This window comes from Erpetoichthys calabaricus, chromosome 3 (genome assembly GCF_900747795.2).
Source record: "Erpetoichthys calabaricus chromosome 3, fErpCal1.3, whole genome shotgun sequence".
NCBI classification, from domain to species: domain Eukaryota; kingdom Metazoa; phylum Chordata; class Cladistia; order Polypteriformes; family Polypteridae; genus Erpetoichthys; species Erpetoichthys calabaricus.
The window spans coordinates 42,864,671-42,891,450 of NC_041396.2; the positions used below are offsets into that span (position 1 = coordinate 42,864,671).

A 26,780-nucleotide genomic window follows, 5' to 3' on the forward strand; every position below is an offset into this window, starting at 1 on the left:
ACCCGCGAAGCAGCGAAAAATCCGCAATATATATTTAAATATGCTTACATATAAAATCCGCGATAGAGTGAAGCCGCGAAAGGCGAAGCGCGATATAGCGAGGGATCACTGTAGTTCCTTTGTGTTCCGAGACCAGTCCAACCTGTCATTAATGTGGATCCCCAAGTACTTTGTAGGAGTGTACCACCTCTACATCCACTCCTTGAGAAGTGACTGAACATAGAGGCTCTTTGGTGCGGCGAAAGTCCATAGCCAGTTCCTTAGTTTTGCTGATGTTAAGATGCAGACAGTTCTCTTTGCACCAATAAACAAACTTTTCCACCTGACTCCTGTATAAGTGACAAGACTTAGTGTTATATTTATAGTCTAGGTGTATAGACTAAAGAGAAGAGAAGACAGGACTGTTCCTTGTGGTGCTCCAGTGTTGCTCACATACTGTACATATCAGAGACACAGTCCTTGAATCTCACAAATCGCGGTCTGCCTGACAAGTAGTTGTTTATCCATGGTGCTATAGGCATATCTGCATATCTCTGACTTTAGCCTGTAACAGGGATGGCTGAATGTTATTGAAGGAGAGAAATCAAAGAACAGAATCCTCACACTGCTGCCAGCTTTGTCCAGGTGAAAATAAGCCTTGTAGAGCAGATATATAATAGCATCACCCACTCCAATTTTTGTCCAATATGCAAACTGCAGTGGGTCCAGGTGGTCTACCACAAGATGACTCATGTAGTCCAGGACCGTCTCTTAAAGGTCTTCATGACGTGAGACATACGTGCTACTGGTCTGGAGTTATTAGGTGAAGAGGCGCCTGCTTTCTTTAGAACAGGAACAATGTAGGATGTTTTCCACAGCAGTGGCACTTTCTGAAGCCTTAGGGACAGACTGAACAAGTGACAGAGGACACCACAAAGTTGGTCAGCACAGGCCTTAAGAAGTCGAGGATTGACTCCATCTGGTACTGCAGCTTTTCCTGTGTGCAACTTAACCAGTTGTCTCCTTACTTGGTCTTCGGTTATGGATAGTCCACACTGATGGTCATTTGTCAGTAGCCATTCCAGTTGACATGGTAGGAGTTGTTTCTGTAGTAGGGATGGTGTGGGGAGACTGGTCACTGGAATAAGGTAGAAGTGGGAAACATCAAGTGGGATCATCAAACTCATACTGATTGACAATGAAACAGATAAAAAGAAGAACTCTAATTGACAGTATAAATTAGTAAACTAAGCTAATGTAGGTACCCTATCCCTTCCAGGCATTTTAAAATTGAATTGCTTGCATTCTGAAGTCCACAACTATACATAATTCAGTATATTGTTGCAATAAAAAGAAGATGGTCTGGTGTTGGGTCAGTAACTGCTGATTCCGAAGGTTTCCAGTATGCTGATGTTGTACTCTATTAAAAGGAACAGTAGCTTGGTAAAGCTGCAATGGCACAATAGAATACAGAAGATAAATAGAATAGAAGAGGTTTTTAATGATTGCCAAGCTATGATTTTTGAATATAACAAGCATAGTTGTGGCAGCTCTGATAAGGCTACACTAAATTAAATTCATGAATTTTCAGTGTGGATTCATTTCTGAGACCATTCCTTTTACTACCAGGCAGATCTTTCCATTGGAGGAGGCTTTATAGCCAAAACACTGCGTCGTTAGCATTATTTTCAGTTTTCTGCGTGGGAATAACCTTTACCTGTTTTATAATTTTCCATAATTTAAAGGGCTTTGTTTGCAAAGACTCAACCACCTCAGCAGTTTTATTTATTTTTACAATTTTTAGAAGATCTGCATCTTGCATTCATTACATACATCCTGGAATGTGTAAATGGATAAAATATCTTAAGTCAGCAAAAGCCATTTAAATTGTCTATTAGAGGAAAGATTATGGCTGAACAAGCTGCCGACCCCCATCTGAACTGCTGACTCCCTCAATGTGTTTCAAGAAGCGGTTGATAATTTTTTTTTTTTATTTTGCTCGGGATTTTTATGCTAGCTTCATAGCTCTTTGCTTGTGGTGATTAACATTTGTAATGTGTCCTGCTACACTTGTTCAAGACCCTAGACTGATGTTATTCAATTATGTTGACCTCCTTTGTAAGTTGCTTTTAATAAAAACATCTGCAAAACAAATAATTGTGGCAAGAGTTTTGATAAGTAAAACAGTGATTCCCTGTTGGAATCGAACATTCCAGAAGCACATGTGTGTTCTCTAATCTTCTGGATGGTCAATTGACACTGACTTCCAACTTGCCTTCCATTTTCTTGCCTGAAAATGAGGATTCTAAGGCAGAGGCAAGGTAACTTCATTGTTCTTCCTATAGGTCTAACTGCAGAACTCCAGAGCTCTGCTCTGTTGAGGAGGTCATCGCCTTGACTTAAATGTTAGGGATATTACACGATACGCCCAATTACACTAAGGTTAAGATTAGGCTTGTAGGAGGGTTATCTGATTTAAATAATGAACAACTGTGAAGTAAAGCAAGTGACATAAATGTGCAATCCATTTGGTTGTTCAGCTGAGCTCCTGAATTGCAGAAAACCAGAGGTGTAGAACTGGACCTTTCTTTAAATTTAGTACTTTAAGGTACTCACCAGACCGTGTGTGACAATTGTCATGTTTGTTATGCTATGAATGAGAGTCACAACATGATTTGAACAGTTAGTTAAATGTGTTCTGCTTGAAATAAATGCCTGACTTAACTTCTTTGTATCCAGCATTGTGAGAAAAAACTTTATTGGTCCTGTGTTTCTTAGTTTGAAAAGGCAGCATTGGATAGTTTTCATGCTGATTTGACAGAGTTCAAGTTCATGGTCCCCTGAGTTAAAAACTAATAGTGTCTTATAATTTTCCGCAGCAATCCCACTAATTCATAAAGTCTGGTTATGTTTATATATTTATTGTTTGATTGGATATTTAAAGACATGTTATTGCTGATTCAGATACAGCTGAGTGTTTTTTAACTATCTCTCTCAGTATAAGCATGTGAAAGAGTAATAGATCCAGTATTGAGTCTATAGCGAACACCATACTTCAAAACATGATAATGGGGTACTTCCATCCTATTCTTACACATACTGAAATTGACTTGATGTACCCAAATTAAAATGCATAAGAACTGTAACATTTTCTTCATTAGAAGATATTATGCCATTTGCAACATAAGAAAACACTGTTTCTGAATCATAAGTAGCCAGACTGAACAGTTTGTATTGATTAAGATGACAGTAAAGTTTTAGATTATTCATTGTTCAAGTACTTTTAAAAGAAATTATATATTTGAAAATAGTTTGTAACTGCTAAGGATATTTTGGTGTACATCAATGATTTACTGCATTCAATGAAGTTTTGACAGTTTTCACTTTCAGCACATTAGACTGGGTCTTTCAATAAAGATCTATTGAATAATGATAAAAATGGGTGTTGCAAATACAGCAAGTGAGTTTTTCACTTTAAGGGAAACTTATTCAATATAGCTGGTGAGTTTTATTTTAGAAATCAAAAATTTCCAATTGTTATTAAAAGGTTGGATGATGTAGAGATAGTGAAGTAGGAAGTGCAACGGATTAGCAAGGAGGAAGTAATGACAGCTATGAAGAGGATGAAGAATGAGAAGGCAGTTGGTCCAGATGACCTGTGGAAGCATGGAGGTGTTTAAGAGTGATGGCAGTGGAGTTTTTAACCAGATTGTTTAATGAAATCTTAGAAAGTGAGATGATTCCTAAGTAGTGGAGAAGAAGTGTACTGGTAACAATTTGTAAGAATAAGGATGATGTATAGAGCTGTAGTAACTATAGAGGGATAAAATTGATCAGTCACAGCATGAAGTTATGGGAAAGAGTAGTGGAAGCTAGGTTAAGAAGTGAGGTGATAATTAGTGAGAAGCAGTATGTTTTCATGCCAGGAAAGAGCACTACAGATGCAATGTTTGCTCAGAGGGTGTTGATGGAGAAGTACGGAGAAGGCCAGAAGGAGTTGCATTGCGTTTTTGTGGACCTACAGAAAGCATATGACAGGGTGCCTCGAGAGGAGTTGTGGTATTGTATGAGGAAGTCAGGTGTGGCAGAGAAGTATGTAAGAGTTGTACAGGATATGTACGAGGGAAGTATTACAGTGGTGAGGTCTGCAGTAGGAGTGATGGATGCGTTCAAGGTGGAGGTGGAATTACACCAGGGACTGACTCTGAGCCCTTTTTCTTATTTGCAATTGTGACGGACAGGTTGACAGACAAGATCAGACAGGAGTCTCAATGGACTATGATGTTTGCAGATGACATTGTGATCTCTAACAAGAGTAGGGAGCAGGTTGAGGAGACCCTGGAGAGGTGGAGATATGCCCTAGAGAGGAGAGGAATGAAGGTCAGTTGGAGTAAGACAGAATATATGTGTGTAAATGAGAGGGAGGTCAGAGAAATGGTGAGGATGCAGGGAGTAGAGTTGGCGAAGGTGGATGAGTTTAAATACCTGGGATCAACAGTACAGAGTAATGGGAAGTATGGAAGAGAGGTGAAGAAAAGAGTGCAGGTAAGGTGGAATGGGTGGAGAAGAGTGTCAGGAGAGATTTGTGACAGACGGGTACCAGCGTGAAAGGGAAGGTCTACAAGACAGTAGTAAGATTAGCTATGTTATATGGGTTGGAGACTGTGTCACTAATGAAAAGACAGTAGACAGAGCTCGAGGATGGACAGGATTAGAAATGTGTACATTAGTGGGTCATCTTAGGTTGGATGGTTTGGAGACAAAGCCAGAGAGGCGAGATTGAGTTGGTTTGAACATTGGCAAAGGAAAAATGCTGGGTTTAATGGGGGAAGGATATTAAGAATGGAGCTGCTAGGCAAGAGTAAAAGAGGAAGGCCTAAAACGAGGTTTATGGATGTGGTGAGAGGGGACATGAAGGTGGCGAATGTTACAGAGCAAGATGCAGAGGACAAGAAAATATGGAAACAGATGATCCGCTGTGGTGACCCCTAACAGGAGCAACCGAAAGATGAAGAAAACAATTAAAATTAAATTAATAAGGCAGGGTGTACAAGTAAATGATTTTAATGCTGCACAGTTAAATCTCATGCCTAACTTGGAATCTGAACTCTTCTTTAGTTAGGAGTTATTTTACATGTCAGTTCATATTTCAAGTTTGCTGAATGTAGCTTCTGTTCTAAATGGTACACAAGGCCTGATTCTGTTTTTATGTGTTAATCTGTAATGATATTCAGAGCAGACTAGATGGACTAGATAACTTTTAAAACTGCTGCTTACTGCTGCTTGGTAAACCTGCAAGATAGCTGGTCTCCATCTATTCTCTAGTTTTTTAGCATTTTAAATGACATATCTGCTATCATTAACAATTGGCTAATTGCTTTTGTTTTGATATTAGCTACTTATTCAATAGCTTTATTTATGGTCATAATGGAGCTGAATTATGTTTTGTAGAATTAGTTTTTCAAATATTTATTAATTTTGATTTGGTATTACCTTAATATTGTACCCTTAAAATTTTAAATTGATTTCTACATTATATTCCATGTTTGTTTTGCATGTCTCTTTGCTGTATTATATTTAAAAAAAACTATAGAATCTTGGGCTGCAAATTTTCTGGCAAAGGCAAAAACATCTGAATTGTAAACTAAATTCTGCTCTTAAATTGTTTCACTAAGTTATAAGATTTCATCTTGTTTGTCTTGAATGGTCATGTATCCTTTCACTCAGATTTATGCCAGCTTGCTCCATCAGAAACATCACATGAAGTTGACTTGGAGACATTTTGTTTTCTGGGTAGCTTTTGTTTTCTAATGAAAATTATTGTACTACTTAGGAAACTAGAGGATAAATTTAGACTCCTATGTCTCACAGTAAAATTGCCTCACAAAAGCTCAGGAATTCCTCCAGGGATCTGTAAATGAAAGTAAAGGAAGCTAAGAGCAAGCACAAGGAAAACAGTAGATCCTGATTCTTGTAAGAGCAGAGAAGTTCTCTGTATAATGGCAGACAGCCAAACTGACCTTATTCCTGTCCCTATAAGCTTTCCCCATTCCTCTGAAATTTACTTCATTTTCACTGCCTTCTTCTGGTCACAACTCACAATGATGTCTAACCTTACTGTCTGACACAAAAGAATGAGACCATGGATTAGTGGTGACTGCAGTTCACATGTGAAGGGCAGAACTTCATGTGAGTTGAATGGATTCTAGTTTAAGAAATAATTTGTGTATATTCTTACTGTTCTTTCCATATCATAAATAATATGTCCTCAGGGAAAAATAGTAACACCTGGAAAGTCTACCTGGTGACTTCACAGCTGATTAAATATTGAATTATTTTGGTAACATCTCACATGCTGCATCCTTATTGTTGTGTTATGTCTAGGTTATTAACAAATAAAATGAATGTACTGCTTGGCACTCCATGAGGCAATAGCTGAAATCACTTGGCCTTGCCATTCTTACAGTTACAGAGAAATATGGGCTACCTTGTGCTTTGAATGATGTCAAATAAGGGCTCGCTGTGAGCATCAGGAGAGAGAGAAAGATAAAACAACCATATTATGAAACAGATAAAGACTGAAAATTCTTTGGGATCAGTTAAACATCTGGCTAATCAGACAAGGTTTGCATTGAATATGGAAGTGTCACATCTGCTTGGTGTTGCATAGGGAGCAGGGCTGAGGTGATATGCTGCAGTGACACCGAACTGTGAATCACCCAAACTGCAGTGCATGTGTAGGCTCTGCCTACTTATATTGCCTTACGGCTGCCTTAAAACCTGATGTGTAACTCCTCCTGGATCATTTTGAAGAATAACTTGAATTACAGCTGGCTGCTTTTGAACTCTTCAGTTGGACAAACCCAGGAAAACTGAATTTTCATATGAGAGCTTCTGCTCTGTTTCTACATCTTACCTGACACTAACATCTAAGAAAATGCTAAAAAAACTGTTCTATCTGGCTAATTTTTGATATGAGTATTTGTAAATTGTAAGGTTTATGTTCAGTCAACCAAAAAAAAATTAGACTTTTGCCTGCTAAAAACTTCTAGAAGATTAAAAACTAATTTTCCCAGTATTTTACAGTATGTTTGATGAATATTTTGATGTAATACAATTACATTTTTTCATGCAGATTCCACACAGCTATGGCTAATGTGAGATGACTGGCTATATTTTATGTAGTGTTTTATTGTGTAAATTGAGAAAAATTGAGCCATCAAATATGCACAGGGTAACTAATACTGGTCAGTACTGCACAGGAAAAAAATAGAAACAGATCTGTGGACCAGGTTTTTAAAGATGAAGAAAGAAGCTGAAATATCTGCTCTTTGAAAAATGTGGCAAAGTTTTTAGGTACACTGGACATAAATCCAGTACCTCCACCTTGGTGGGAAATGCTTTTGTAATGTTCCCAGGCTAAATGAAGTTGTGAGAAAATATCATTAAGCAAGAAGGAACAGAGAAATGTGTTGTTTGCTTTCCAATATACGTGTTTTTGTGATTTTGTAGCTGGTAAAGACTTAATGCTGAAAATTACAGATTTGTTTTCACTAAATTAAAAATCCCCTGTTAATTGATTTCAAATGACTTGCTTATTTTAGGAGATTGGAATGAGTTTATTAGGAAGCAGTGTAGTGGGCAGGAGCAGTCAGAGTGAGCAGCAGTGAGCAGGCACATATTTTAACTTTGTGATCAGTTTTGATATTTTTTGCTTGGACTGAATTGAATTTTCAGGTAGTGAATGATGCTACTGGGTCTCAAGGTCAATGGGCAGTGTAAGTGGTTTCCTTAAGTAGTCCGTTTTTGTTTTCATTTTAATAATATTAGAAATTGATTTTTATTAAGGATGCAAATTTATAAGTTGATGGAAATCCTAGTTATTTCTTAGGTAATTAACAAAATAATTAAGTGACATGATCAGTTTATGTTTGTTCAGAAGAGTGGAAAGTGGGAATGCAAAGAGAGGAAGATGGAACGTTTTGTGAGAGTGGTAGAGAGTGGGCGGAAATAGGATGGAGTTTTGTCAGAAGTGGCTGGGTGCAAGACTGAAAAAAAAATAAAGTACCGTGCAATCCTCTACCTTTTGACACTTGACCCAGATGTTTGTAACAATAGGATTCCAGTCAAATAAAGCCATCCAGTCTAAGTGTAGCTCATCCCCGACATGCTGCTTTATGATTTTTTTCAGTCTTCCTCTTTCAGTTATCTTATTGATAACCGTTCTAGGCATTTTTTGAAGTAGAATATATGTTTTTGTATTCTTAACTTTTCTAATTACAGCCTTCAGTCAAGTCTTTCAGCAGACTAGTACAAGAGTACATTATGATTTTATTCTTATTATGGACTGCTTGTTCATATTTTTCAACCTTTTGCAGCATGTGAATTATAATTTTCATTATTTAAACTTTTCTATTATTCAGAATCATCATGCGAGATATATGTCTATATTATTATGTATAATTTATCCTCCATTGAACATCCCATGTCAGTCCACGTCCCAAGTGCTATGACCATTTAACTCTTAAGCTGACTCCATAGCTTCCAGTGTAAAGTATTGGTCAAAAGTTTTGACAGTGACACAAATGTTGCATTTTGCAAAATTTGTTTCTTCAGTTTTTGTGGTGGCAATTCACATTATGGCGGTACGGTGGCACAGTGGGTAGCACTGCTGCCTCGCAGTTAGGGGACCTGGGTTCGCTTCCCGGGTCCTCCCTGCGTGGAGTTTGCATGTTCTCCCCGTGTCTGCGTGGGTTTCCTCTGGGTGCTCCGATTTCCTCCCACAGTCCAAAGACATGCAGGTTAGGTGCATTGGTGATTCTAAATTGTCCCTAGTACGTGCTTGGTGTGTGTGTGTGTGTGTGCACCCTGCCCGGGGTTTATTTCCTGCCTTGTGCCCTGTGTTGGCCGGGATTGGCTCCAGCAGACCCCCGTGACCCTGTAGTTAGGATCTAGCGGGTTGGATAATGGATGGATGGAATTCACATTATTTTTATATTATTGTGCGGAGTAATCAGATGCATATTAATTTATTGCAAAGAGCTTTATTAGCATAAAAAGTTAACTTTATCACAAAAACACATTTTCACTTATTTTGGCCCTGGCACAAAATGATCAGCTTAAAGTGTCCAGCAAATGCCAGGACCATCTCCTCCTGAGGAGTCAGCTGCTGAATCAAGTTGCCACCAGTGCAGAGCTTGCTCAGTATTGGCAGCAAGTGGATGTGAGTGCATCTGCACGCACAGTGAAGCAAAGACTTTTGGACAACAGCCTTGTGTCAAGAAAGGCAGCAAAGAAGCCACTTCTTTCCAAGAAAACCATCAAGGACAGACTAAAATTCTACAGGAAATGCAAGGATTGGACTGCAGAAGACTGGTGAAAAGTTTTTTATTCGGATGAATCCTCCTTACTACTGTTCGGGACATTTGGAATATCAATTGTCTGGAGAAAGAAAAGAGGAATGCAACTAAGAATCCAGTGTTGTGCCTACACTGAAACATCCTGAGACAATCCATGTGTTGGGGTTGCTTCTCATCCAAGGAAGTCGGCCCACTCACAATTCTGCCCAAGAATACTGCCGTAAATAAAGAATGGAATGAAAACGTCCTCCTACAGCAACTTCTCCCAACTATCACAAGGCAAAAGTGATAATAAAGTCGCTTGGAGATTATAACATTGAAAGTTTGAACCCTTGGCCAGGAAACTCCCCAGATCTTAATCCCATTGGGAACCTGCGGTAATTTCTCAAAAAGCAGGTTGACAAGCGGAAGCCCACAAATTGTGATCATCTCCAAGCACTAAAAAGGCAAGAATTGATCTCCATCAGTCAGGATTTGGCCCAGAAGCTGATATCCAGGATGCCAGAGTGAATTGCAGAGGTTATGAAGGAGAAGGGTCAACACTGTAAATATCGACTCTTTGCATAAATTTGATGTATTTGCCAATAAAAGCCTTTGAAGCTTATGAAATGTTTATAATTGTTCTTCAGTATACCATAGAAACATGTAAAAAATAATCTGAAAATGCTGAAGCAGCAAATTTTGCAAAACACGACACTTGTGTCATTGCTAAAACTTTTGACAACTACTATAGTTCAGAATTATTTGACACTAGCCAACCCGCGGCGTAGCATACGCCGCATAATTATGTATTGATGGGTGAACACTTTCTGAACGACACAGTTGTCCAAACAGAAGTGAAAATAAAATCGAGCCCGGTACATTCTTTAACTGCGTTCTCTGCCTTGTAGCGCAGTGGTAGTGTTGCTGCTTTACAGTAAGGAGACTGTGGAAGATTTTGGGTTTGCTTCCCGGTTCCTCCCTGTGTGGATAGCGCTTTGAATACTGAAAACACCGGTATATCAATGTAATGAAGTATTAATATTCTTATGCGTCCAGCACTCACTCTCTCTTGCGTGTGCCTGTATGTGTGTGTGTGTGTCGCTTGCTTGCTCTCTCTCTCTTGCAGTGTTACCGCTTGTGTATATTAAATCTTGAAATCCTTCAAGTAACTTATTAACTAACACCCACCCACCCAGCTTGTGTGAAAAAAATGCGCCCGTTCTTTCATCATTTTGTTGCAGCCTATCAAAGACTTGCTGCCCCCAACTCCTCACCTGAGTCGCTGTCATCTGTGCACCTCTGAGCCACGTTGTCCTTTCATTGTTCTTTCCGGTTCCGGCTGCTTTTCTATATATAATCCACCAAGTCACCCGACCATGGTAGTAGGAAAGGGGTGGGGTGCGTACACAGGGCAGGGACGTATTCAGAGGGAGCGTATGACCCACACTCAGTGGGTATTCCTCGTTCGTGGGGAACAATTGCAAGCCCCAGTGCCCATTACGAATGGGGTTCAACGGCTTACCCACGCCTGTCGGCGCCGGGTAGACACACGTTGATCCATTCAGTGTAGCGCTCGTGCAGTACCGGACATCACATACCTGTTAATGCTCAATCTCACGTGGCTGAAAGTCACTTGTCCCTCTAAGAAGTTGGACACCTACCGCTTAGCGATCGCGTAACTATTAAGCAGGAGGGAGTCTCATTCGTTTTCGGAATTAACCAGACTAATCGTTCCACCAACTAAGTACGGCCATGCAACACCACGCACAGAATCGAGAAAGAGCTATCAATCTGTCAAGCCTCTCCGTGTCCGGGCAGGGTGAGGTTTCCCGTGTTGAGTCAAATAAAGCAAGATTTGTGTGTGGCGAGTTGTTGTGTTCGAGTACATGAGCAGGCACTGTGAATGCCTTGAGAGCGTGGGTGGACACGTGCCGGGGAATAATGAGTATCTATATATCTTCTTAGATATAGACAGCTTCTGATAGTTGTGATGGTTTTACACTCCAGTACATTGCGGTGAACACTGGTAACAGTCAGGCGGGCAGACGTATTAGAGTTGGTGCTCTTAGAGTTGGTGGGCGTGTCTCTCTAGCGGTTCGAGTTCTTGGGCGATGCTCTGTCGTTTGTTTCCCACGGTCGGAGGACTTGGTGGATTATATATGGAAATGCAGCTGAAACCGAAAAGAATAATGAAAAGTCAACATGGCTCAGTGGTGCATGTGTACTGTAGCAGAGACGAAAGTGAGCTGTTCCGTCTGGGCACATGAGCAGGCACCATGAATGCCTTGAGAGCGTGGGTAGACGCGTGCTCGAGTTGGTGGGCGTGAGTTGGTGGGCTGGGCTTTGTGAGTTGACTGCTTTCAAAGCGCTGCGTGCTTTCATGGGTGTCTTGCTTGCTCTGGCGGTGGCTTAGTGAATTATATATATCGATACACAGCCTCTTCTTAGATGGTCCTGCCGCGTCCACCCTCGTTCTCGAAGCATACACACCGCCTGGTCATGGGCGGGGAAATGTCTTCCGTGTTCCTGCAGGACCATCTAAGAAGACGCATGTTTGTCTCAGATGCGAATTGCTGTATGTAGCGTGTAAAACAGTTTGAGATGGTGCACGCGGTCGTGCGTCGTAACTGAAAAGTCAACGTGACTCAGAGGTCCATGTTTACTGTAGCACAGACGAACATAAATGACGGCGTTTTTTCCGAGGCGTCTCATCCGAGTTGGTGGCCGTGGCTCTGCGAGTTGTCGTCGTATCCAATGGTCTTAGAGTTGGTGGGCGTGGCTCCTTCCTGCATGCACCATGGGTGTCTTACTTGTCAGCGGCTTAGTGAATCCACGCCCCTTCCTGCGTGCTTTCATGGGTGTCTTGCTTTGCTCTGCGTGCTTTCATGGGTGTCTTGCTTGCTCTGGCGGCGGCTTAGTGAATTATATATATAGATATTTCATGGTACTTAACCTATTATTAAACAAACCAAAATATTTTTCTAACCTGTTTACCTAGTACAACTTTGTGTAACAATAAAGATCTAAAGTTTCAAAATGTCTTATTATAGCAATGCTGTTCCTCTTAATGCATGTTCTTTTAGCTTGATTGTTTCTCATTTCAGGAGCACAGAACATTTCAAATCACAATGAAGTGCAAAAAACATTTTTTTTATTTAGAATTGGTCACTTCAGGTTTTTCACCTCTATATTTTTACTTTTATTTTCATGGTCTGTGTAGTTAACTGTTGTGCACAGTACATATTTGACCTTCTCTAGTTTGTGATGTTTCTATTATTATATTTACTTCATTTTGTAATATTATTGCTTTGTAAGATATTTTACAACCACATTGCCTGTAAGAGTCTGTAAACAGCAGGTGAAAGCACAAAATATGACGTGCCACCCTAGGCTTCATAAAATACTAAAAGTCATTTTCTGTGGCCTCGCCAGACTCCACTCCCATGCAGGTCTTGCATTTAAACAGCTTCACTTTAGACTCTATGCTCCTGGCCTCTTCTGACCTGAGATGCAGGAGAAGATCAACAAGAGATGAGAGCTAGTCATTCGCAGTATATCCCAGTAGGTACTCCATAGACCTGTGCCAGCTCACCTCTAAGTGGTAAACAGCACAGTACCTTTTTTTACCTGCCCAGAAAGTATGGCCCCCAGATGGGATGAACACATCTGAATCCCTAACCCTGTTCTGGAAAATAATGGTTTGGTCCTTGCATGTAAGGGTTGTGCAGCTTCCCTTTCTTGATGGAGTTCAAGTACCTTGGGACCTTGTTCACAAGTGAGTATGAAGGCGATCTTAAGACTAACTAGTGAAATGGTGTACTGGCAGATGTTTTGCAGAGGTTATATTGAACCTTGGTAGTGCAGCAGGATCTATGTTTTTGGTTTACTAAGTCCACATACATCCTCAAAGTCCAAAAGAATATAATCATGGGTGGAAATGTGGCTATACCAGACCAAGAGAAGCCAACAGAGGTGCTTAGGATACCATTGATAGGCCACTGGGAGAAAACTACTAGCAGCAATTGTATCTTTCAGTAATCTTGGAGTATTTGAGAATTTCCCGGGAATAACTGCCAGACTCAGGACGCACAAAGGCGCATGCGCCAGAGCGCCTCAGCGCCCCAGAGTCAAACCCAGCGGCTTCCCAGAGTCGGTAGGTGGCGCCCAAACAACAGAACCTGTACGAGACCGCATAGATGCGCCCAAACAACACAACCTGGAAACTAAACTTGCTCTAATCCACTGTGCCAGCAGTCAGTGTGGCATATTTGAATCACATAACGGTAACTTCTACCTAACTACACAGCCACAGAAAAACAAAAACGAGACCGCAAGGATAAAAAGAAACAAAAACGAGACCGCATGGATGCGCCCAAACAACACAACCTGTAAAGCAAAGAAGTCACGGCTCCAAAAAGAAAGAGTTCAACTAACGGAAATACAAAAACCAGCCCGTATGGATAAAAACAATGAACGAAGGTGCCCACAACGCGCTTCTGAAACAGCAGAGGCAAAGGAGTCACTGCTCCAAAAAGAAAGAGCTCAACGATTAGAAATACAAAAATGAGCCCGTGTGGATACGACCTGTAAACTAAACCTGAGGTGAAGCGTGCATGCCAGGTTGTACAGTATATATGCACAGATGCCAGAGGCGACAGGCAAGCCATACACACTACCACCGCTGCCCGAACGCGACCGCCCACACCACCACATATACCACCTTCGTTTAGTACTGTGCCCCTCCAAGCCTGGGTCCTCCGCCATCGTCACTTCAGCACGCGAATCCGCCGCCGTCAGCAAACGACTTCTAGCTGACGACACAGCCATAGAAAAACAAAAACCAGACAGCATGGATAAAAACAATAAACGAGGGCGCCTACAACGCGCTTCTGAAACACCAGAACCAGATGAGTCACAGCTCCAGAAAGAAATCGCTTCAGTACAAATATGTTTATTTAATTGAATGAAAAATTTCCCAGGACACACCCACCCTCCATGATTTTTCATTCCTCCACATATTGGAGGGAACAGAAAGTGACTGCCATTCTTGGATTTGCAATTCTTTCCAGAATCGCGGGGTTACTGGTGTGAAAAGAATACTATAGAAATTTTCAGTTTTCAGAAAACTATAGAAGATGTAGACCGCATCGCCATTTGCAGGTTCTCATTCAGCCAAACTTTCATTGTTTCCTTCTAATCAATTAAATGAAGAATTGTAATTCCATTTTTGACTAACAATGGACAAAAAAGAGGTCAAGTGAAGCCATTTTAAGGCATAAATATAAGTATACACGCCTATTACTGTAATTCAAAATAATTATACTGTCTTGTTAATCCACTAAACACATTTTTAGTTACTTAAGAAATTATACCAGATGTTTCCATTAGACTGGTGGCTATAAAATCATTTCTATAACTCCCAGATTCTTAAATGGCAGAATGGGCCAGTGGTCTCAGCAGAGATCTTCAGTAATTTATGAAAAAATAATGAAAGTAGTATGACGCCAGTCCTTGACTGTACAGCAGAAAAGGTAATGTAATGAAATTCAGCTTCTGGTCGATTGCAAAGAGTGCCTTAGCACTGTCATATTACAGCAAATCATTCTTCTTGTGTGAAAACAAGTGTTGCAATCTGCTGCTCTAATTCAGATGTGGTCCCAGGTTCAGAGAAACCTGTCAATTAACACCATCTGCATCACAAAAGATTGTTGAAATAAATCATTTCATAAGCCTGTTTCTTGTCATACTCTTTGGTTGATGTCAGACGTCATCATCTTTTTTGTTTGTCTCACGAAGCGGTCTGTAGTGGTTTGACTTCTTTGCTGAAACAATGTGCTTGTTGGTCAAATGATGCCCTTAGCTCATGTCATCTCAATTGTAAGCAAGAGACACACATTGATAATTTTAACTGGAGAAGCTCCTTCAGCAGTTGAAAATAATTTTACATGTGTATTATCATGGTATTCCCCTCTACTTACCCTTTACTTATTTTCTTCAGAGATAAGTGTACTTACCAGGTTCATTACTGGGTTGCTCTGCTTTCACACCTTAAGATTAACACACACATACATACATATACACACACTCACTGACCCACAGCGTGTTATTCTCTAGCACTTTAACCCACACAAGTACCGTATGAATAACACATGCACAATCCATCATTCCCTAGTACTTCAAGAGACTTGCTTATCATGGGCACAAACAATGCATGATGTCTTAGATATATCTCAGACCTTAATATTACTTTGGTCTCCAAGCATATATTTAAACATACAAAGGCTCAACATCCTTGGCTATAGGCCATTTATCAGCCACTGATGTCTTACTTTAACGCACTGTTCACTATTGGAAAGAGCTCTTTGTCCTCGGCCGATAAACCTCACAGTTCGGATCATATTGCACTTTCTTACTTCTCCAGGTACTGTAAATATTTACTTTATTACTTCAATCACTCTAGAAATAAAGACAATTTGTAGAAAGTTAAAAGCAACTTGGTATTTATTAAAGTACAATAATACCAGTAGAAGAAGGCATAAAAGAAAATGTAGACAGCAAAGTCTGGATATATATAGTCTTTAGAAAAAAGCTTATGAAAAAATAGTGTGAAAGATGAATGTCCTTGGGTGGCTTTTGATGTAGCAATTGATATTGTTCATAAGATGCTTTAGCTGACGATCAGATGAAAATGGTCGCATATCTCTTGCTCTCTCCTGACATCGCTCTCTGGTTGTTGCTCGTTTTTATTTCAGATGTTGCTCTGTCTTTTGTCCCATAGACAAGCTGTATTTCTTTTAAAATTCCATGTGGGATTCCTGAACATGTGATGTTACACACATTTCATTGGCTGGCTGTCAATATGATAAATGACTTTGCTTAAAGTTTTTGATCTTTTAAGTATGCCCGGCATTTCTTCCTTTCCCAAGCTGGAAACCAATTTGGCAGTTCCTAATCCCAGGGATGCCCATATGTTTGCAGGTTATAAAGTAATCAATGCTGCCCGAGGCATCATCCTTGTCTTCCATCTTATTTGCAGAGATGTTTTAAAAGTGAGGTACAATTTGGGAAGAGATGATGCTTTGATGTTAATTACCTCCTTTTAAAATTAAGTTCAAATTAAGTTTGTGTGGGCAAAATATAAAATTCAAAATCCATGACACTACAACGTGTTTCTCAAATCACACCAATGAGTGTTGACCATATGCTTTCATATCACATGCAGTAGCATAAGTGCCATTTAACACGGTATCACAACTTTTCAGACAACTGTGCTGCCTTTCATTGTTGATTTATAATGGTGGAGGCATTACTTTTCACTCACATTTGCAGCTCATTTTTATTTAGTTAAGAAAAAAAGACACAATGAAAGACTGAAAATCTTAAACGTGAACTATATAAATGAAAATGTGTACAGATTGAATAAATGTCTGTACACTAAAAGCCTTTAACATAATTAAAATGTTTTTGAAGATCATAGAGGAGTAAAACCCAACTGATAAGTAATTTCTGAGATTCACAGTCAAAACAATATAGCATTGTATATGTCAGACATAACAAATATACCTGTTTATTCATAGTAGGTTTATTAAGGCAGAATAAAATAAAGGACATACACATCTCTGGGACTCTGCCTTGCTAAGTTCTGCACCATCCAATGACGCTCTCAAAGTTTTCCTTAAAATTTCAGCAGTTAAGACAAGTGGGATTCCTTACGAAAGTTTTGATTGTGGTTTATTTTTATCTATTTTTGCCTCTCAAAATACCTCTTGATGACCAGAGTATGTTCATAATAACAGAAGGGCAAAATCATGAAAGGAAGGGGAAATGTTAAGAAGCAGTGTTTTTTTCAGGATAAATACTCTTAAAGTGGGAATATGGGCAGAATGTAAAGTCCAGGTCAAAAAGCTTAACAAGGACCGTATACATTTTCTGGGCCTACATACCTGGGTCTCGATGCCCTGTCTGAGTAGGTGACTCATCCATTTGCCCAAAAGCATAAAGCACAAAGGCAGTTGATTTTTTTTAGTGGTACAGGTGTCTTCTAGTTGATGTACCAGGGAATACGTACCTTCTGCTATCACTTCCTGAGCTCACCGTTGAATTACAAGTTCCAAGTTTTCCAGTTAGTAGTCTTGTTCTGCCTCTTACCTCTCACTCTGTGTCTGTCTTAGAGGGGCAGGTATTTCTGGCATTTGCTGGGTTGCCATCCCCTCCAGCATACAGTATATGAGGGACCCCAGGCTGCAGTTCTCTCCTCCCCTCTGTCTTGAATGTGTTGTCATTTTGGGGTACCCAACATGCAACCTACATTGGCATAACAAGCCCTTTCCTACAATCAGTGTATTTCTCTGTTTTCCTTGCCATCTTGCTCATACCAAACTCTTGCCAGCTACACACCACTTTCACATCATCTCCTAAACCATGTAATCAGGTTCAGACCTTTGGGGAGTCAGAGCCTATCCCTATATCATCAAAAAGAAGGCTTGAATCACTAGCCTGTAACACGACATACGTCTGCACACACTTACTAACACTGGTTCAATTTAGAGTAGTCAATTAACTCAACACCCACATTTTATGGATGTAGATGGAAGCCAAGCTCCACTCACTAGGCTGGGATACAAACATATACCAAATGTACATCTTACTCTAGCAGCCCACACCGGCATCAAAATGACCCCTTCTGCTACAAATGTGACCGTGTGGCATGTTGGGACATTACTATATTCATATCCAATGCATCTGTCACAATACTCTTGCCCAAGGCAATTTCATCCCAGCCTTAGAGCATATACAGTACTGTACATTTATATATATTTATATGCTATTAATTGTTACTGCCCTGTAGCTGTAAATCTCTAAGCTTATCTTCTGAAAAAAATGCTATCTGAGAGTAAAATGTGTTTATTTTAACAACAAGTTCAGGAGCTGTGCAGCTGTGCATGTTACCTTAAATTTACTAAACAAAAACATCCCTAATGGAAAAATACATGTATGATATACATAAAAAATGCCATTTTATATATTCCACATTAAGATATTTCAATGTGTACTTTGGGAATAGTGATGTATGAATATTGACCGCTTTTTAATGCAAGATTCTGTACTGAAATATCAGAAAAGGTTGGACTGCAGTGGGCTGGCGCGCTGCCTGGGGTTTGTTTCCTGCCTTGCGCCCTGTGTTGGATGGTATTGGCTCCAGCAGACCCCCGTGACCCTGTAGTTAGGCGGGTTGGATCATGGATGAATGGATGGGTTAATTGGAATTAGGATAGTCTGTACAAAAATAAATTTCTAACGAGCAATTTCTCCTACATCCATCTGTCTTTCAAACCTGATTCATCCTGAGTCTATCTCAGCAAGTAAAGGGCATTAGGCAGGAACAATCTCTAGACAAGATGCCATTGCATCACAGGGTTAGCACACACATACACTAGGGCCAACTTAGTAGGTATTCCACAAAGTCTCTGTCCAGAATCAATCAACTTTGTTTTCAATGTAATTAATCCTGCTGCCTCATGGATCCAGCTTCGTACCCGATTTCTGTCTAAATGGGTTTTTCCCAGGAATTCTGCTTTTCTTCTCACTTCTTAAAGACAGCATGCCAGGATAATTGGTAATTCTAAACTGTCTCAGTGTGATTACAGACTGGGCTCTGCAATGACTGGCATCCTGCCCAGAGGTGGTTCCTTTTAACCTTGAATTGGATTAAGCAGGATTAAAAATGTTTTTATATAAATAACTGCTGACAATGGCATTTTTTTTTTTAACTTAGTTTAAGGTAAAGTGAAAGTATTGTGGCAACAAACTGAGGAGCGCAGGCTTTTTCCTTAGAAGAACAGTAATAAATAGGAGTTTACAATTTGGAATAGTTAAACCTGTCTGGTACTTCAACTACTCAGATATTGCTATATGCAATCATAGTGTATTATGGATGATGATATTAGATCTGGGATCTTAGGAGGTTGAAAGTCATATAACGGAAACCTCCTGTAAAAAAGCCAAAACTGCATGATTAATCAGTCTGTCTTTATTTTAGATAATGCCTTTCAAACCAAACAAAAATACAATGTAAATCAGTAAAGATAAGAACAGGGCACTTGACTGTCTACGAACACCCGGGATGAGAATAAAAGTCTTCCTGGTTGTGTACAGTATATAGAAAAAAACATCTTGGAGCCTACAGCCATATATTACTCCCAAAGTAAGCATTCCTCGACTTGATAATTCCCTTTCACTACACAATATGTCACATACACTGAGTTTTAAGGACAGGGTATACATTTGGGCATACAGTCACTAGGACAGTTGGTATCAACCACAATACACTAATATACTCATTTAAGGGATGTCTACAAAGGTTTGAATGAATTAAGCCCAGTGCACCAAGTGTACACAATTTGGAGTTAGGCCTGCACAGACCAGTCGCCATATTGGGTTTGGCTGTTTAGCCAATGGTATGGAATTGTGACGTCCCTGATATCCAAAATTAGTTTTTGCTTCCATGTAAATGGAAGTTTGGTGTTGAGTTAAAAAAAATACATATCAAGTTAAGTTGAGATTCTAATTCAATGATGTTTAGAACATCAAAAAATTTGATTTTAGCATGGTGGCTGGCTTTGTGTCGGTGGAGACCTACGTGTATGTACAACAGTAACTTCTGAAAAAATATGAACTACTGTATGTTTTTGAAACAAATTACACTGTGTTTGCCTTGTTACAGACTTCAGGTCTTTTGATTCTGGTCCAGTTTGCCCAGTACTTATTTCTATATCCTTCAAAAATGGTTTTGACTTATTGTATGTCCAACAATAACTGCCATAGAAATTGTTTAATTTAAATAGGACCAGGCCTATTGATTTGCAAAATTTTTGTACAAGTAGTTTTTGACATACATATTTTTTTTAAATCTACATTTATGCACACATAGTAGCATACACACACTTACACACTCAAAGAAATTCAGAAGTGAAGATGGCTGACTGCCAGAGAAAATGCCAGAAAAAATGAACAGCTAAACACAAATACACACCACAACAGATTTGTAAAGATTGATGTGCACAGAGGCATTATGCCACCCCATACCAGTCTGTCCATCTAGGCAGCTTCTTTACATCATTTGTGTTTAATTTCAAGTTAAATACTATTTATGTTGTTCATTTCAATCAATTTCCTGTTCACTTTGCTTTACATTATTTGTGTACATAATAAATATAAGTTAATGTACTTGATTTTATGTTATTACACAGTACAATTGGTTGTATTGCATTGTAAAATCTTCTGTTGAGGGATTTCCTGCTGTATCACTAAAGTGATATTTACATGTAAGTACACATATGGACTATTCCTTACCAATTTTCATTATAATAAATTCCCATCCCTTTCAGACAAAATGTTAAATGTGCAGTATATAAAAGTAAAAAGAGGTACAGAGGTTGAGCGGGTGGCAGGGGGAGGGAGAATTCTGCTACTCTGAGGCAATCGTAGCTGCTTTAGTAATATATCTGACCGCCCTGCTTCCCTGACAGGATGTGCTGTGGCTGCCTGTGTTTCCTGGGTTGCTTGTTCGTCCAACAGTAGGTCCTTGCACTCAACCCATGAGTTTGGCAGCAGGTTTATTTTTTCGTACATTTTGATTTGTAGTTTACATTTTTTACACAGATAACAACTGTGCAGTGGTTCTTTTATAAGCGTAGAGGACATGGTTGGGGTTGAGGTGAACTTTAACTTTCAGGTTTAACATTTAGGGAACTTATTTTTCAAGACTTAAAGAAGCTCACTCTTAGCAGTATATCTGTCTGACACAGGTCAGCTTTCTCTGTCTTCTGGCACATATTAGTGAGGAACAGTAAAATAACAAAAACGTCAGACTGCAGAAAAGTGATGGTTTTGTGGCATTTAAGCAGGTCAAAAGTTGCAATCTTTCCAGTGCATTGAAAATGGATATATTTAGAATGTAATAGGCTGCATTTTTAATTGATTCTTCTTTGCAATCTGCCTGTCCTACAGTAAATAAGCACCTAAAACAATACAATTTGCTGTAACCTTGTATCTCTTGTTGTGTTTCAGAATGATGCCAAACAAGAGATACCAAAGGAACTTTCCTATCAAGAAATTAAGAAGAAGATTGAAGACTACAATTCTGAAGTCTCTGACTGCCTTGGGATGAAATTGGTAATGCTACCTATATATTTTATATAAATAACTACATATTGCTTTTGCAAGGAAAAAAGTACCGGTAAAAAAAAACAATATCTGCAGTAAGCAGCAAAAATATACAGTATATTCAGTGCAAAGTTAAGCCAATTCACAAGCCCTCTCACAAAACAACATGAGATGATGAACGTGCCCATGGTTGTCAGTTCATGCGTCATAACCAACACCCACTAGAATGTCCTTATCCTAGCAAGGAGGCAGCCAGTGTTATTATCTGAAAAGATCCTTTTAAAGATTTAAATTATTTCACTGTCAAAACACTCTATTTGTGGGAAATGAGATAAAGCCATTCTAAAATCCATGGCTGCCATAAAAACAGCACCAAATGTTAGAGCCAAAGAACTTGTGAGGCCTGTGCCTTAAAGGCTGCACTGCTGCTGCTTTGTAGTAAGGAGACTGTGGAAGATTGTGGGTTCACTTCCCGGTTCCTCCCTGTGTGGATAGCGCTTTGAGTACTGAGAAAAGCGCTATATAAATGTAATGAATTATTTTTATTACATTACGGTACTAATCAGATCTTTTGGCTGTGACTTCTATATACTAATTAACACCAAAGAACTAACTTGTACAATCTTATCGGACACACTTTCCTAATTTGACTGTGATATACTTCATATCTATTATGTTCATGCAAATTACAACAATTATTTTTTTAATCACACATGTTGAAAAAATAACTTTGATGAAGTACTGCCACATGCTCTGTATTATTAAGATAAGTGCATCTAATGTGCTCATCCAGACAGATTTTGTGTAGCTTTTTCAGCTGGTTTTTAATCAGAACTCCAATAAAACAATTTTATTTTTCCATGGAGGTCCAATGTGTTGACATCATGGCCACTTTATACTGCTTGTCGGTTTTAGTCATCGCTTTTTGAATATGTGACGTGTTTCTGGTTGTCCATACTGATTGATTACAAAAGAAGTTGTTGTACAATGCTGTTTCGATACCTCAGGGGATTTCCAGCTCTACAGTATGTGCGTTAGCTCAAAGATGCACATTGATCTGTCCAGCTCTACTCCATTTATGTCTGCTAACCTTTGGCTCACTGATCATGGTATCTTTTTTGCTGTCAGTCCTCTTACAGCTTGTTTAACAGTATAACTTATTAAGACTGAGGAGAGACATGAGCAAGTTGATGTGCAGTTTTTTAGCAGTTTTAATTCATATATTTCATTTTGTAGTTTCTTTTTTACATAAAAACTTTTATTTTTTTATCTAACATTTCTTAACATGTGGATTAGAAATCTATTACATGTAAGTTTTTTGTTTCTAATTTTATTAGTGTAATGGCAATATGTACAGCAGAATTATGTGAAGAGGTAGGCTCCTGTATATAAAGTACATACATATGAACACACACTGCAGACTTTCTGATTTTTAGTCCACCATTATTATTTTTTCTTGTGGTTAACAATACTATTGTAAAAGGATGCTGTGGTCTAAAATGTAACATAAAAATAATATGTCCATTAGGTTAGTGATTATAGTTGTACTGTCTAAAGAGATTGCCACAATCTAAAGAATATTTGATTAGTGTGAGGTTTAATGCATTTCCTCATTAGACACTTCAGTTCCACTTCTTATTTGCACTTTGTATTTTTTTCAAATTCTTTACTAACATGTAAACTAGTTAATATGATTTTTCAATGCCTTGCAAATGCCACTGGAAAATGGCATTTTAGTGGCTTCCAGCAAAGATTGGCTTCTGTACTTTTCAAAGGTGTGTTCTGAAACATGCTGCTGGTTATATTTATTTTAAAGAGATTTAATTTCCAAGCCCATATACTGTTAATTAAATCCACTCACACACACCAGTCCTAGGTTGTAAAGACCTTTTATTCACGATAGCTTTACAGGTTCTCTTCCACAATAAACATAATTGTTTTCTCTTTTTCCTTCCTCCATCCCTTCTAGAAAAGCTTTGTTCACCTCTTCTCCCAACTCCAGTCTGCAGAGTTAGGTTAGGTGGCTTCTTTTATGCTGGACTCAGGAGTACTTCAAGTGCCAGAACATTGCATCCAAGAACCACTTCCGGGTCAGGCATAACCACCATAAGAGAAGGGAGTCCTCCAGCTTGGCTACCCTTCAGAGCCACACTTCCCATGTAGCCCAGTGGGTGTCCAAACCTGAGCCATGTTAGAGGAGCACTGCCACCCGCCATACTGGAGGAACAACTGTTCTTGACAGGAAGTGTCCCGCAGATGAAACTTGCCTCTTTTAGTGGTTGACAGATGGGCCGTCATATTGTCACGTTGCTTCACTTCCCAGTACCATTGCCTGTGCTTAGCACACCACTTTGCCTGTTGTAAACATTTCTGCCTATGACACGATGCTCTGCAAACATATTCATGATACTACTTACGCACTGTTTAGAATGATATTTACATAAATTTACATTTTTCTGAGTATTTAGCTTTCCACTTCCAAGTAATACACAGATGTCATGATCCATGAGTGTACTCATCTGACAATGACTGTCATTTGCTAAAGACTGCATTCTAATGTATTCTCAGTGCAGCAGCAAGTTTAGCTGTTTTTAATCACAGAAACTGTTATCCTAATATTTACCTCTCTTACAAAGTTTCTAAAATCTTCTAGACACACAGAACATTTAATGCGATGTTGCACACTTGAAAGCACCTGGGTTCATAATTCTTTATTTTCCTCATTTCTTTGTAAGAATTTGCACTTTGTCATCCACTGTAAGCTACAAATTATTATACCAAAGAAACACAACATAAATTTCAAGACCAAATGTTTGGGGAATCAGGATAGTAAGGTGTAGGAGTGAAATGAGTAAAAAATGTTATCACTGTGCCATGCTGACGACTCTGTGAAAACCCAAACTTAAATGCTCATATTTTGTTTTTGACTTAAGCTTTGGCCATAATCACATGACTTTAATGGAACTATAGGGTGGGTCATGCATAGGGGGTGTAGGTAATGATATAAAAAGATATATGAGGGGACACATGATGATGTATTGTAATTTTTAGCCAGCATAATATGTAATAGTTTTACAAGTAAGAATTTGTGAATATTGCCTTCCATACTGTCTTGCAGACGTTTTAGGCATTTAATTGTAAATCACAATTAGAATTTACAGATTCTGAGAAATTAAATTATAATATACATTAGGACATGTATAGATAACTGCCACAGTACCTGACAATACAGACACTTGAGGGTGCGTGTCTTTGACTTTTTTTTCTCATTTGTCAGTTTCACCCTTGTCCTCAACACAAGGTTTTATTTTCTTGTGATATCACCTGTATTAATCGTGACCTCTGCAAGCTGATGCTACCAGAACATTGTCTCCACACCTTTCCAATGTCTACTCAATATCATGCTAACAGTTTGATTTTCATCTCTAACAGAGTGAGGACTGCACCTACACTGGATTCATCAAGGTGCATTTGAAGCTACAGCGGCCTGTGACAGTTAACCCCACAGAAGGCTCAGACAAAAAGACCTCCTTCTACTTGCCTATGGATGCTGTTAAACAACTGCATATAATCAGCACCACCACAGTCAGCGAAGTTATTCAGGGCCTGCTCCTCAAGTACATGGTTATCGACAATCCCCAGAAATTCGCACTTTACGGACAAACACAGAGAGATGGCCAAGGTAAGGAGACACTGCAAACATGTCATGAGAGGGTTGATAAACTGACAGAAAGTGGGTCTCCATGGTACAGTCTGCTTTTAATCACAGCCAAAAGCAAAGCTGTAGTAAACCCCATAAATACACAGTAAGTTGAGTGGTCTGATAGCACTTCTTATCAGTAAGACACTTCCATACCCTGCCTATTTGATGGAATGTTTTTTTTGTAGCTGCTTAAGTGAGATTTCTAGCTTCATACCGATAACCATCTGATTTTTATTTTGGCAGAACTTGTACAGAAGCTGCCAATGCAGGAACACCCTTTGGTCTTGAGGCTCAATGCTGGTCCAGATGCCTCCAAGCTAACTTTTGTACTAAAAGAAAATGAATCACAGGAAGTAGAGGTAAGTGTTCAAAAGAGGGGACATTCTCAAACCACTTAATCTAATTCAGAGTCACAGGGAAACAGCCTTGAACGGGGAATCATTCCATCAGAGGGCCCACTCACGGACAAGCTAACACTCAAGCAGGGCCATTGTAGAATAGCCAATCAACCTGCATATCTTTAGAGATGTTGGAAAAGCTCTTTAGGCGTCTTTCATGACTGAAGAAACATCCAGACTTAAACACCGGCTCTTTGAGCAGCTCATTTGAGGGTGTCATGCACACTGAAGCAGGGTGTGTTCATCCAGTCTTGAAGCTAACATTTTAAATACATTGGACTACCCTGCCGACCTGACTGCATTGCTCTTTATTTTGCACAAAAGATAGAATTGATCCCAATTTCTTCTTTATGCAGCCATGGTGGATAGACACGCATTAGGGTAGCTCTATAGGGACCACAAATTTTTTCTTTGTTTTTCTTCATTTATTTCCACCAAAAAAAAAAAAAAAAAAAACTGGCAAAAGCAGTGCATGATCTGAAGGTAGGAATTCACCAACATGCTATCTGAGTGCTTCAGATGGTAGGGAAATATTCAAAATCCGACAAAAGGATACATATTGTCATCCTTTTTATATGTAACAATGTTTTTTAAAATGAGTAGAGGATAATATAATGTATTTGATTTAGCTGTCATCTCCACTACTCTCCCTTCTTTGTCAGTTCTATGGTTTTGTGTACATGTGAACAGCATGGCTCAAGAAACTTCCCAGTTAGACAATTTAAGGACCTTAAATCCTGTCTCTGCCGTGATTCATATAGGACACCCACATAGGGTACATATTCAGACACAATAGGAGTGTAAACATTCTGCTGTTGGACGAAAAAATCATCATCCTAAAGAAATAACTGCAGAATTACTGACATGGAGTCTTCAGAGATTGTGTATAATAACCTGAGAGCCTGATATGAGACATATAACAGCTTCCTTAGGCTATATGTCCACACTACTGTTTTTTCATATAAAAATGGCATTTTTAAAAGAAAATGATCTGTTTCCACACTGGTATTTACACCTCGTTTATGAAAGTATCTCTGCTGATACTTGAACAACAGGAACATATATGGTGTAGCTGTTGGCATACATTGGGTGTGCATGAATTAGTGGAAAAGTCTTTGAAGGCATGGTAACATCGCTAGCCATGGGATTTAACATAAAACTGTAGCAGCCATTAAATGATTTCCCTTTTGCGCG

At 39.2% G+C, this 26,780-nt stretch overlaps 1 protein-coding gene across 4 annotated transcripts in view; it reads left to right on the forward strand.

Moving 5' to 3' along the window:
* The window catches only part of rassf5 (Ras association domain family member 5), a 135,583-nt gene that overhangs the window by 102,027 nt on the left and 6,776 nt on the right, over positions 1–26,780 (forward strand). For all 4 annotated transcript variants that reach the window (XM_028796695.2, XM_028796696.2, XM_028796697.2 and 1 more), the window contains 3 exons: positions 21,390–21,494; positions 24,918–25,167; positions 25,432–25,547. In XM_028796695.2, the coding sequence (XP_028652528.2) occupies positions 21,390–21,494; positions 24,918–25,167; positions 25,432–25,547 (471 nt within the window). The remainder of the gene's footprint in view (positions 1–21,389; positions 21,495–24,917; positions 25,168–25,431; positions 25,548–26,780) is intronic.